Source organism: Anolis sagrei, chromosome 1 (assembly GCF_037176765.1).
Source record: "Anolis sagrei isolate rAnoSag1 chromosome 1, rAnoSag1.mat, whole genome shotgun sequence".
In the NCBI taxonomy this organism is placed as follows: domain Eukaryota; kingdom Metazoa; phylum Chordata; class Lepidosauria; order Squamata; family Dactyloidae; genus Anolis; species Anolis sagrei.
This window is the reverse complement of record NC_090021.1, coordinates 179,586,981-179,600,741: the sequence shown is the minus strand read 5'-3', so window position 1 is coordinate 179,600,741 and position 13,761 is coordinate 179,586,981. Positions and strand designations below refer to the sequence as shown.

Genomic DNA, 13,761 nt, shown 5'->3' with positions numbered 1-13,761 from the left:
ATTCTTACCTGGCGTTAGCTCATTTTTGAGCTGAAACTGTTCTGGAACATGCGTATCCTTTTCTTCTCTCAGCTGGAATGAAGGGGGAGTCTGATGCCATAGAGGCTTGCAGTTTATCTGAAATATTTGATTTTACCCTTTTAGATAAATGTGAACTAATACATTTTCTAATAAGCCTTCAAATTTTAAAAAAAAAGGGGGGGGGGGTAAATAAAGGCACAGTGACTCAGCAATATAAATTAGCAGTGAATAGGCCACCAGAAAAGAAAACACAATAGGTCCTCCACATTTGTTGGGATTAGGAGCATATGAAACTTGCAAAATCGGGAACACTGCTACTCTTCTTAAATTGAATAATGGTTCTCTAGGAATATCCAGGTCCTCCAGCATAGATTTATTTTGGAGGGCCCATCACTGCCTAGAAAAGTAATCTTTCTAGGAATCTCTAGGTCCTCCGGTGCAACTGTATATTCAACTTCTGGGAGACATTAACCAAAAAGTCACACTGGAGGACCTAGAGATCCCTAGAAAGAACATATTAATCAGGTCCACAAATATGAATGTGGACAGTTGACTACAGTCATGAAATCTTTAAACCTTAGGACTAGATCTAGCAGGATACGAGTGTACATCAGAGGAGGTGAAGGAGGCACTCTTGTCTCTATTCCTTCTCTGATCACAAAAACAACCAGAGAGTGTTCTGGGCATAACATAATTCCCATGACCACAGACTGGGCACAGACTCATACCAGAAGTTCTTGAGCACTCAGAGGATAATACACAAGACTGCCCCTTCTTCATTGGGTGTTTTAGGGCAGGCAAAATGTTCATGAGGCCACCCCATGCCCAATTGTGACTGGGAGAACAAAATATTTGAAACTCCCCAGCTGACCTTGCATTCCAGGGGCACAGTAGCGGGATAAAGTAGTAAAAGGTGCCTCCTTACACAACATCTTTCAAATCACATATTGCATAATAAGAAAAGACTGGCATTATGTCATCAACAGAATCTTGGATGTTGTAAATCTAGAAAGATCACTGTGGGACTGTTTACATACGAAAGACATGTGTAGTACAAGCAAAGTGATCACCTTTTACATACAATACAGTTCACTTTAAAATTGTATATAATAAAGGTAAAGGTTTACCCTGACATTAAGTTTAGTCATTTCCGACTCTGGTGCTCATCTCCATTTCTAAGCCAAAGAGGCAGTGTTGTCCGTAGACACCTCTATGGTCATGTGGCCAGTATGATTGCATGGAGCACTGCTACCTTCCCACTAGAGTGATACCTATTGATCTACTCACTGTTTTTGAACTGCAAGGTTGGCAGAAGATGAGCCTAAGAGTGGGAGCTCACCCCGCTCCCTGGATTCAAACCACCAACCTTTGCAAATTCAACAGGTCAGCAGTTTAACCCACTGCGCCAATAGGGGCCCCCAAAATTGTATATACTGTAATCCAGATCCAAACTTCTGTTTCTATCCCCTGCTTTTCTTGGACTGATTTTTCAAGTAACTAATTGTGGGGATCTTATCATATGCAGCAACTGCTGGCCCCATTTGCCAATCTGCATCACCATTCAAATCCGGATACAGAAGCAGGCAGTTAAATAATGCTGGGTGGGCATAACGATGCATTATACATCCACACTGGGAATAATGAGCTGAAGGATGTTTATATGTACACATCTCATTTGCTGAATTGAGATAAATATATTTTCCCCAATCTAGTCATCAGTTTTTGGTTAAAAGAAAGGCTTTGTGCGCCTAGAATAGCTAACCAGCACACAAGAGACAGACAATGGCAGCAAATCCAAATAACTGCCTTATTTTTGGATGTCAGCATTCATTAACTGTATATATCTGCAGCTGTAGTTCCACAGAGCAAGACATATATGGAGGCATCCTCACATAAAGTTAATGGCATTCCTACCTGATAGATATGAGTATGCTTTCCAGCCAGAGCTTGGGAATATTTAATTTACTTAAGTCAATAGCTATTCTGCAGTGCTAGTTTATTAGCTCTCTTGAACATGTGGACTGAGTAAGGGGGCAATCCCCTTTTTATATCACATTACAAACTCTGGTTATAGTTGAGACTCAGGTTCAAATGTCAACGCAGCAATAATGCTTATTGGGAGATTTTGGGCCTCACTTATCTGACATGGCTATTGTGCGCAATCAAATCAGCAAACGTAAGTGACATAAAGGCCATTGAGTAATGGAAAACTGGACAAATCTAAGTGGAAACTTTTTTTCAATTTTTGGGGGGTACATGTGAGGAAATTGAATTATATTTTCTTTTATAATGATAGATAAAAGGTTCAAGAACATTTATTTATTTATTTATTTATTTATTTAGAAGTTTTATATACCGGTCTTCTCGACCTCCGGAGCGGGACTCAGGCCGGTTTACAGCATGCACTCAAATACAGTAATATAAACAGTACAATACATCATCATCAAACATTAAAAACCAAAAAATGCAATAAAAACATCATCACATTACACAAGCCAAGTCGTCAAATACAGTTACAATTCATCACCATTCTTCTGTGTGCACAAAGGTTATTGACTCAATCATCAAATGCCTTATTCCACAGCCAGGTTTTTAGTAGATTTCTAAACGACAGGAGGGAAGGGGCAGATCTAATCTCTAGTGGAAGGGAGTTCCAGTGCCGAGGAGCCACAACCAAAAAGGCCCTGTCCCTCGTCCCCACCAGACGCGATTGCGAAGGTGGTGGGACCGAGAGCAGGGCCCCTCTGGAAAATCTTAATAACCTTGATGGTTCATAGGGGAGAATCCGTTCAGACAGGTAAATCAGAAAAGGCATATTTATAATCATCCCTCTACATTATTTCTAAATATTATGTAGTAAATAGACCTAGATGTCCTGTATTCCACCTCACTGCAATTTGGGGGCTTCACTTCTTCAGTCCTCTTTACGGGAATGAGCACATTAAATCCTTTGGGCACTGTAAAGGACTGGAGGAGACACTATTTCCTTTGTTGGTTTTTTTCCCTGTTTTTTAATCTTGCTGCTCATAATCTGACAAAAGCAAAGAGTTTCCTAATAGTTTGGCTGTTCCTTACAGTAAACCTACCTTTGAAATTCTATTTGTAAGCATAACTTTGCAAAACATAAATTCGGTTTACAATTATTTTTGAATACGCCTCATCTTTATTATATCAAACAAATATGTTTATGCCAAGCCTAGTTCTAAACAATGCATTCCATATTTTTGAAAAGTTGAAAATGGCTTTCAGTGCTAATATTGTATTTTTTTTTTTAAAAAAAAAAAACCCTCTTCTCTAGGGCTCTCAGAAGTGCCAGTCAGCAAGCCAATGATAAGAGATTATGGAAAATACAGCCCACAACACCTGGAAGTCCACAGATTCCCTGCCCCACATTACAGCATTCTCTACTTTAAAACAAAGGCAGTATGTGAATGATTTGTTTAGCAAAACAAAAAATGTACCTTATCTACTTGTGGTAAAAATTTTGTTGTAGTCTTCTCCAGTTTCATTTTGGTGGGCATCTTGGGCTGTGAGGTGAAAGGAAGAGCAGCTAAAATGAGAAACATATAACCACAACCCTAAAATATTTTTTAACCCTAACCCTCCTAAAAGATGGTAATCCTAATCAAACCCCACAGAAGAAAATCATTTCTGAATTTCCTGTTTAATTGTGTGGTACCTACTTTGAAAATAGTTGTTATACTTCCAAAACTTCATTATTGTGGATGCCACAAACTATGTTAAAGTTGTCTGATATATTAATTGAAAAACCACCACAGTTGGAAGGCCATCATTGAAAAACTATAGCAAAATTTGCTGCAGAATGTCACACAAAAGCAAATTTTTTGCAATTTAATAAACTCTTTCCATGTTTTTATGATAGAACCTATTAGGAAATGATGTTTATAACCCAATAATGAAAAATCATGTTACGTGGTGTAATCCAGTCTGCAAAAGTCAAACACACACATGTGGAAGAATAACTGCACTCCTCTCTGGAGAGATTGGCCAAACCAACAGAGGGTTTACCCCAAAAAGGTGGTCTACAAAAGTAAAAGTTTACTCTGTTGTGCCATTCGGCAGTTTGATCCTTCCTGACAAAATTACAGAAAGTAGCCAAGAACAAAACCCTGGACTTTTGCTGTAGCTTGCTGTGAGGGAACTGAGGTTGCATCATGACTTTCACATCAATAAGGATAATGAATCTATCCTGCGCTTTTAGTTTTAACTTTAAAATCATAGATTCATAATTGGAAGAGATGACGAAGGACATCCAGTCCAGTCCCATAGTGCCACACAGGGAAAGGTACCACCAAAGACCCCCCAAGGGCTGATCTCAAGTGCTGAACTCTTTCCCACGAATAGAGAGGACCATGGACAGCTCCCCCAAATAGATTCATGTCATCACTAACATGGAGGCTACTCCCCACATCTCAAGACCCAGTCCACAAACAGGGATGCTCTCTGACTTGTTTAGCTTTCCTTCTTTAAACGACAGCAGTCCATCAGCACGCACGAACACAGGGCTCATTCATCACAAGCCAAGGATCCCCCAGTTTGTCACACCATGCCCAAAGGGTCATTGTTTCTGTATTCTCTGTGTGCAGTAGGCGAGCACATTCTAATATATATTATACAACTTGCCTTTTTGAAAGTTGCAATTGCAAACTGAAGGTAGAGGAATAAAGTAATATATTGACTTGAGTTTAATGCATTCTGTGACTCAGCTCTTAATTCAAAACACTCATATCTCAAAGTGGATTTTCTCATAGAAATGCTATTAACCCATTCCACCCCTGAAACCCCCCCTCCCCCATTATTATGTGCTTTTATAAATAACAAATAATGTAGAAATGTAGAATTGCACATTCACATGGAACAATAGAAAAGAAAGATTGACTTTAAAATGGTAGAAGCACAAAGTTGTGGCAGGAAAGCACATTTGAGGCAACAAAATGTGTGTTGGCCAGTGTAACAACAAGGTAAAACCTGCACATTCACATGGAACAGTAAAAAATGAAAGATCAACTTTAAAATGGTAGAAGGAAGCATAAAGAGGCAGAAGCTTCGTTTTATTCATACTGGACTAATTTCAGCCTCTCTCCCTCTCTTGCTCTCTCTCCCTCTCCCTCTTCATGAAGCCAAACATACCAGGAATGAAAACCACACAAAATCAACTAACCCAAAGTTCCTCAAAGTGGACAAGAGCAAAACGGGCAGCAATCCCCCAAAGCAGACAAGAGTACAAGGCACGGAGGGTGCCCCAAAGCCCTACACTCTTGTGCTACCACTCTTTCTGGCACTAGCTGTTAATTCAAAAAGCTGTTAGTATGTCAAATGAAACCTGGGCCGGGCAACAAATCTTAACTCAAAACACTGCACGTAAGCAACAGCTCTGAATGCAAAATGCATTATTAAGTAGAGGTTTTCAAATTGCCTAGGTAAACAGTGAGCTGGGCTGACAGTCAGGTAGGTGCTCACCCCGACCCCGGCTTCGAACTGGCAATCTTATGGTTAGTAGATCTTATTGCTGGTGGTGGTGATTTACCAGCTGTGCTATAGCCAGGCCCTTACAATGATATTTCAAATCACACTGTTTTTTCTGCATGTAGTGTGGTTTTCATTGCTCCTGGTTTTTTATTATCACAGATTTTGTCAAATTTTCTGGTATCTTAGTTCCGATATTGTGGCTTAGTCTGGTTTGCTAGGAGCTCCATGAGTTGACACCATGAGTTTCTGAAGCGGGTGGCAGCAATCCTAGTTTTCTGGTATATGTATGGAGCTCCTGCCTGAGCAGATGCAACTGATAAAAAATATTAGAGAAAAAGCAACCATAATTCCAGACGGGTGCCTTCTCCATAACTTCCGGGTGCCTTCTCCATAACTTCCGTGTGAACATCAATAATGGAATAATATGTCCAATCTCGATAAAATAGTGAAGAGTAGAGACATCATTCTGACAACAAAGATCCACATAGTTAAAGCAATGGTATTCCCCATAGTCACCTACGGATGTGAGAGCTAGATCATAGTGAAGACTGAACAAAGGAAGATAGATGCTTTTGAACTGTGGAGTTGGAGAAAAGTTCTGAGAGTGCCTTGGACTGCGAGAAGATCCAACCAGTCCATACTTCAGGAATTAAATCCGACTGCTCCTTGGAGGGAAGGATACTAGAGACAAAGTTGAAGAACTTTGGCCACATCATGAGGAGACAGGAAAGCCTAGAGAAGACAATGATGCTGGGGAAAATGGAAGGAAAAAGGAAGAGGGGCCGACCAAGGGCAAGATGGATGGATGGCATCCTTGAAGTGACTGGCTTGACTTTGAAGGTGCTGGGGGAGGTGACGGCCGATAGGGAACTCTGGCGTGGGCTGGTCCATGAGGTCACAAAGAGTCAAAAATGACTGAATGAATGAACAACAACAACCTTTAGAAACTATATCTGCTCCTGTATCTTGACACCTTCCTAACACCCTGGTTGTATGCAGAAGTTAAACCATACCAAGGATTGCATTTATGCTAAAGCACATCTAACATGAAACTAAACAAAATTTTATCAATAAAGTGTTAAGCACAGCCTTTAAAGGAATTTCAATTAAACAGTAAATAGCTTAATGAACTATGATTCAGTTTCAAGCAGCTTTAGTAAGGTGAATAATATTCTATTCTATATTCAGTATTCATATAATCCATAGTTTGGAAGAAAACAAAATTTGAGGTTTACCATTTTGAAAAAGTCTATAGCGATGGTGGCGGGGGTCCAGTCCTTGAAAATATTGTGAGGAGATAACTACTGCCAGCATCCCATGCAAACTGTCTGCTTGAGTTTACATTTCAAAAACTAATTTAGAAATTATATGAACAGCTGCAAGGAGGATTACGTCCCTTTTAAACGTTTGACTTTGAAGAGCTCGGGCTGCATTTTTGTTTTCCTAGAGGATGTCATTCCACAATCAACTTTCCACTAATGAGACGAATATATTAAACTCTCCTTCAACAAATATGCCTTGCACCACCTGCTCTTTCCTCAAACTGCATGAATGTTTAAGTAAATGTCAGAGGAGGAGGGGGGAAGGCATTTTTTTCCGCATACAAAAAAGGAAATGTGGTTAATTCAGTCGATTTACTCTACACAAAACAGCAAAAATATATAAATGCCAGCCACTATAATACGTGGATGAAACTCTGCCAAATCAAGCATCTTTACATGGTTGTATCTAAACTGGTGAAAGAATGCCCTCTGTTGGTTAAATATATTCCGCACACATTCCCAAATCTGTAGATACTAGACCCCATTACACTGAAAAATCCTCTGCCAAATTGTTAATTAGATCCCGTCTCTTTATCTGGCTTCAGTCTCTGGTTTCTGGTTCAACCAGAAACTTGTTGTTGTGTGACTTCAAGTCCTTTCTGACTTATGATAACTCTAAGGCAGTGTTTCTCAACCTTCCTAATGCTGCGACCCCTTAATACAGTTCCTCAAGTTGTGGTGACCCCCAACTATAAAATTATTTTTGTTGTTATTTCATAACTGTAATTTTGCTACTGTTGTGCATCGTAATGTAAATATCTGATTTGCAGGATGTATTTTCATTCACTGGACCAAATTTGGCACAAATACCTGATGGTCTATATTTGAATACTGGTGGGGTTAGGGAAATTGATTTTGCAATTTGGGAGTTGTAGTTGCTGGGATTTATAGTTCAGCTACAATCAAAGAGCATTCTGAACTTCACCAATGGTGGAATTGAACCAAACTTGGCATACAGAACTCCCATGACCAACAGAAAATGCTGCAAGGTTTTGGTGGGCATTGGCCTTAAGTTTGGAGTTGTAGTTCACCTACATCCAGAGAGCACTGTGGAGTCAAACAAATATAGATCTGGACCAAACTAGGCACAAATACCCCACATGCCCAATGTGAACACTGGTGGAGTTTGGGAAAAATAGACCTTGACATTTGGGAGTTGTGGTTGCTGGAGTTTATAGTTCATCTACAATCAAAGCGCATTCTGTACCCCACCAATTATAGAATTGGGCCTGACTTCCCACACAGAACCCCCCTGCCATGATGGGACTCGCTATTGCAAGCCTCGCTCCAGCCTTGCACGCTCTCCCTCGCCTGCACATGCACACCACACTGCCATGCACTGAGTACGCCTGCTCTCCCCTTCCCACTTGGAGTCTCAGAAACAGCTCTCCCCTTGGCTGAGAGGCTGGCTGAGAGGCCAGCCAACCACAGTGGAGGGGGGCTTTTGATGGATTTGCTGGCTGGCGGAGAGATCTTCAATCTTAGAAATATATGTATTCTGATGGTCTTTGGCGACCCCTGTGATACCCCTCACGACCCCCCCCCCCCCCCCGACACCATGACCTCCAGGGTGAGAAACACTGGTCTAAGGCAAACTTACTACTGGTTTTTCTTGGCAAGATTTGTTCAGAGGAGATTTCCCTATTAAATTGAAAGAGTGTAACTTGGCCAAGGTCACCCAATGAGAGTTGAACACCAATCTTCAGAGTCGTAGCCCAATCTTGAAACTACGACACCACACTGGCTCTCAGATATACTCTAGAATCATAGAACTGCTTTTTGTTTACAGCAGAGACAACACCCACTGTCCAGATGATGTTAGACTACAGTCATCACTGTTGTTCTGCTATTTTGGGCTACTTTGGTGCCGTTCACCAAGATTTGGAGAGCCACATACATTGCTACCCATGAGATCCAACCTCTGGTATACTTCTCTTTGACCCCAAGAAGTCTACACACAACACTGTTACTCTATTACATCAAGCAGGCAAAACACAAACACACACACACACATTCGTCTGCAACTTACTCCAAAATAAACTATTTTTAAAAGTCATAGCATAATGACTGAAGACTGAAAGACTGGAATACATAAGAGTTACACTGGGACTGACTGGCCTTTGAAATGTGACACAGGGAAATCTGCTTCCTGGGTGGTATTTTAAAATATGCATGCAGTCCTCATGTTATGGACAAGATAGGCTCTGTAGGATTGTTCTTAAGTTGAATTTGTATGTAAGTCAGAACAGGCCTATTTCTAAGTGTACCTACAGATAGATAGATAGATAGATAGATAGATAGATAGATAGATAGAGATAGATAGATGCAAGCTTTGGATAGCATAGGAAAGGGTGAACACTCCTGTGGTGTTTGCTTTGTTGTCTGTGCCCCTGTTCAGAAGATTTCACCTCATTTCTGTCCCTGTGGATCTTGAAAAAATGGCTTGTTGTGGAAACAAAGATTGGGGATAAAGCTTCAGTGAAGACACCTTTTACCCATGATAACTCTTCCAGGGCTGAGTTTCCCTTCCAAGAGGAAGATTTCTCTCACTTCCTGTTGTCTCACCCCTACTCTTAACTATGAGCCATTCTTAAGTCAGATATTTGTAAGTTGGGAACTGCCTGTATGTGTATGTGTGTGTGTGTATGTATGTGTGCACGCGTGTGTATATATGCACATACATATACATATATATATGCTGATATTTCAGGCTCATCATCATCATCATTATTTTGCTACTGGTGCTGCTTTAAAGGATATCACAACATGTTTTGATGCATGGTTATTCTTTTCAACACATTTTTCATATGTGGTGACTCCTCTTTTTGAAGGGAAAAGCAAGCTAAAACACCTTTAAATGTGTAAACCTTGCCTGTGTTGTTCCGTTTGACATTAACAAGATGATAAGTAGCCAAGGATATAATTCACAGCTGAGTACACATGAAGCAGCCACAAACCCATAGTACATGACTATTTATGTCAGTTTTGTCTTGAGAAGCTCTTGATCTTTAGCACTGGAAAAATACCAGGTTCAATACTTACTATGAAATAAAAGCCCTGGAGTTAAAGCACCTTATTCGAGGGGCTGTGGGGAGGGTCAGGCTGGATGAAACCCCACTGAAAATCTGTATCAGGCATCCTCAACCTGTAGCCCTCCAGCTGTTTGGGCCTGCAACTCCCAGAATTCCTGACTATTGAACAAACTGGCCTGTGGGAGTTGGAGACCCAAACAGCTGGAAAGCCACAATTTGAGGATGCCTGGTCTATATAGAGTGCTCCCCAAAATATAGACACCTGTATCAGCTTATAATTGTGGAATATAATTATCTCTCTATGTATATGGTTGGGTTTTGTGGAAACCCTTCACAGATGCACCCACACTGTAGAATGACATTTGGTGCTATGGAATCCTGGGATTTGTAGTTTGGTGAGGCACCATCAGTACTCCTTGGCAGAGAAGGCTCAAGACCCTGTAAAACTACAATTCCAAGGATTCCACAGCACTGAGCCAAGATAGTCCAAGTGGTATCAAACTGCATTAACTCTACAGTGTAGAGCAGGCATGGGCAAACTTCTCCCCCCCCCCCCCCCAGGTGTTTTAGATTTCAACTCCCACAATTCCTAACTGGCTACTAGCTGTTAAGAATTGTGGGAGTGGAAGTCCAAAACACCTAGAGGGCTGATGTTTGCCCATGCCTCTGTGTGTAGAGAGAGAGAGAGAGATGTATGTATGTATGTATTACTTCAGGAAATAAAGCCCGACTGCTCATTGGAGGGAAGGATAGTAGAGGCCAAGATGAAGTACTTCGGCCACATCATGAGAAGAAAGGAAAGCTTAGAGAAGACAATTATGCTGGGGAACATGGAAGGAAAAAGGAAGAGGAGCTGACCAAGGGCAAGATGGATGGATGGTATTCTTGAAGTGACTGGCTTGACTCTGAAGGAGCCGGGGGTGGTGACGGCCGACAGGGAGCTCTGGCGTGGGCTGGTCCAGGGGTCACAAAGAGTCAAAAATGACTGAACGAATGAACAACAAAAACATGTATATGTGTGGCGATGTATTTTTCTGGGTGGGGCTGTGATTTTCAGAGTCCACTGTAACCCCCAACAATTATAAACCAACTGAAGAAAAAAGGAAGGAGAGAAGGAAGGAAGGAACCAAGATTCAGGAGTGATCCTTGCTCCTCAAGAGAAATCTCAAAGGTTGCATTTAGCGGGATTGATAGCAGGCCTTTCCACTGTGCAGAATCAGGACGGACTCATCATCGACTGGGCAGAGATGATGGTTCCAGACCTGTTTGCTGAGCAGATGTAGGACCAGCAAGGGGGAGAGAACCAGCTCCCCCTGCCCCCCAAGGATAATTATTCGGGGCCTCTGAGCAGGTGCAGAGGGCCTGCCAGGTTTTTCTGTTTGTTTGTTTGTTTTTGTTTGTTTTCTTTTTGTCGTGTGAGGAGTGACTTGAGAAACTGCGAGTCGCTTCTGGTGTGAGAGAATTGTCCGTCTGCAAGGACGTTGCCCAGGGGACGCCCGGATGTTTTGATGTTTTACCACCCTTGTGGCAGGCTTCTCTCATGTCCCCGCATGGAGAGCTGGAGCTGACAGAGGGAGCTCATCCATGCTATCCCCAGATTCAAACCTGTGAGCTGTCGGTCTTCAGTCCTGCCGGTACAAGGGTTTAACCCACTGCACCACAGGGCCTGCCATTGAACTGGTGGGAATGCCTTCAGTACAATTTGAGCCAAGGGACCTCCAAAGGGCAGAGATGCTCACCCAGCCCTCAAGCGGCTCAGAGACATGCCTATCTGGACCAATGTGAATGTCTCCATCCCATCCAAATAGAGGACAAGTGAATGATGGACCAAACTTTTGTGGCTGCCACAAACTATATGGAATTGGTTGAGACTCGCCGAATATTGCAAAATGTGCTTGCAGGATGTTTAGTTAGATTGATGAACTTTTCCCCACATTTTTGATAGAACCAATTAGGAAATGGCATGTATAACTCAGAAACAAACAGGGCCCTTCCACACGGCCATATAACCCAGAATATCAAGGCAGATAACCCACAAAATCTGCTTTGGAATGGGTTATCCGAGTCCACACTGCCATATATTCCAGTTCAATGGGGATTGTATACAGCTGTGTGGAAGGGGCCTTAGTGTTATTTCTCCATCCTTAACAGGATGAAAGATTCCAATGGGAAAGAAGTGCCATGAAAGTTGAAGAGATTGTCGTTTGAAATGGAATTCGTAATAACCTGTAGTCGATACAGAATGAGTTGACTTTAGTCTTGGGGTAGTTAGTCAGTCACCATAGTGACTATGCGCTGTCCAAGAGTGCAATGGGCTTTAGGACTTCCTGGATAGATATACAAGTGGCGCGCGCCCCTCACCTTCTCGTCGCTCATGGCTGGCTCTTCCTTCTATCCGGAATGCAAGGGGCGAAAAGAGGGCGCGCGCTCGCTCGCTCGCATGGAAAGAGGGGCGGAGTCTCCTCGGGGCTCCCCTTTGCAAACTGGGGGTCTCGCGCAGCGGACGGGGACGCCTCGCGATGTCGCCTAGCAACGGCCCCAACGCCAAGCTTGCCTTGGGGCGGGGCGCCGAATCTCGGTCTTCCACTCGCCGCTAGGGAAAAAGGCTCTCATTGGTTAGAAAGGAGAAAGGGGCGTGGCTGTAAGGCGGCGCCGCCTCCACCCTCACTCATGTCACCCATTCATGTCCTTATCGAGTGTAATGATTCATTTTGACCACTAGGGGGCACGTGTTCCCTTCTAAAGAAAGGCCCATAGTGCTTTACCTACCGAATGACAACTACAGTGTGTTTATCTAATTACTTACTTACTTACTGAGAGCCCCCAGTGGTGCAATGGGTTAAACCCCTGTGCTGGCAGGACTGAAGACCGACAGGTCGCAGGTTTGAATCCGGGGAGAGGCGGATGAGCTCCCTCTATCAGCTCCAGCTCCTCATGCGGGGACATGAGAGAAGCCTCCCACAAAGATGATAAAAAAAAAACATCAAATCATCTGGGTGTCCCCTGGGCAACGTCCTTGCAGACGGGCAATTCTCTCACACCAGAAGCGACTTGCAGTTTCTCAAGTCGCTCCTGACACGACAAAAAAAAACCAAAACACCTACTTACTTACTTGCTTAGGCGATCCCTCGTTGTCCGAGTAGGATAATCCTCCAGGGTGGGTCCGTAGGTGACTGTGGAGCCCAATTCTTGATCTGCATCTTCTCCTGCAGTGAGGGCATCGGTTTCCAGGTTGAAGGCGGTCCCGGTCAGGGTTGGCTTGATGTGCCTTCCTCCTGGCACGTTTATCTCGCCCTCCATTTGTGTCTCTTCAAATTCTATAGCACTGCTGGTCACAGCTGACCTCCAGCTGGAGCGCTCAAGGGCCAGGGCTTCCCAGTTCTCAGTGTCTATGCCAAAGTTTTTAAGGTTGGCTTTGAGCCCATCTTTAAATCTCTTTTCCTGTCCTCCAACATTCCATTTTCCGTTCTTGAGTTCAGAGTAGAGCAAATGCTTTGGGAGACGGTGGTCAGGCATCCGGACAACGTGGCCGGTCCAGCGGAGTTGATGGCGGAGGACCATCACTTCAATGCTGGTGGTCTTTGCTTCTTTCAGCATGCTGACATTTCTCTTACAAATCCCACAACAACAAACCAGGGATGAGCTTGCAGCACTGCCTAGTTTGGAAGAAGTCAGCAATGCCATCAGCCAACAAAAAATTAACAAAGCCAGCGGACTAGGGCCCCTTCCATACAGCTGAATAAAATCCCACATTATCTGGTTTGAATATATGGCAGGGCTCTTCTGCACAGCAATATAACTCAGAATATCAAGGCAGAAAATCCACAATATCTCCTTTGAACTGGGTTCTCTGAGTCCGCACTGCCATATATTTCAGTTCAAAGCAGATAAAGTGG

At 42.9% G+C, this 13,761-nt stretch overlaps 1 protein-coding gene across 1 annotated transcript in view; it reads right to left on the bottom strand.

The window, feature by feature from the left end:
• Positions 1 to 12,346, bottom strand: part of DNAH7 (dynein axonemal heavy chain 7) — a 184,480-nt gene extending 172,134 nt beyond the window's left edge. The window contains exons 1-3 of the mRNA XM_060780806.2: positions 12,227 to 12,346; positions 3,483 to 3,548; positions 9 to 117 (exon numbers count right to left, since the gene is read on the bottom strand). Of these exons, the coding sequence (XP_060636789.2) occupies positions 9 to 117; positions 3,483 to 3,548; positions 12,227 to 12,241 (190 nt within the window). The 5' untranslated portion in view covers positions 12,242 to 12,346. The remainder of the gene's footprint in view (positions 1 to 8; positions 118 to 3,482; positions 3,549 to 12,226) is intronic.
• Between the last annotated feature and the right edge of the window lie 1,415 nt (positions 12,347 to 13,761).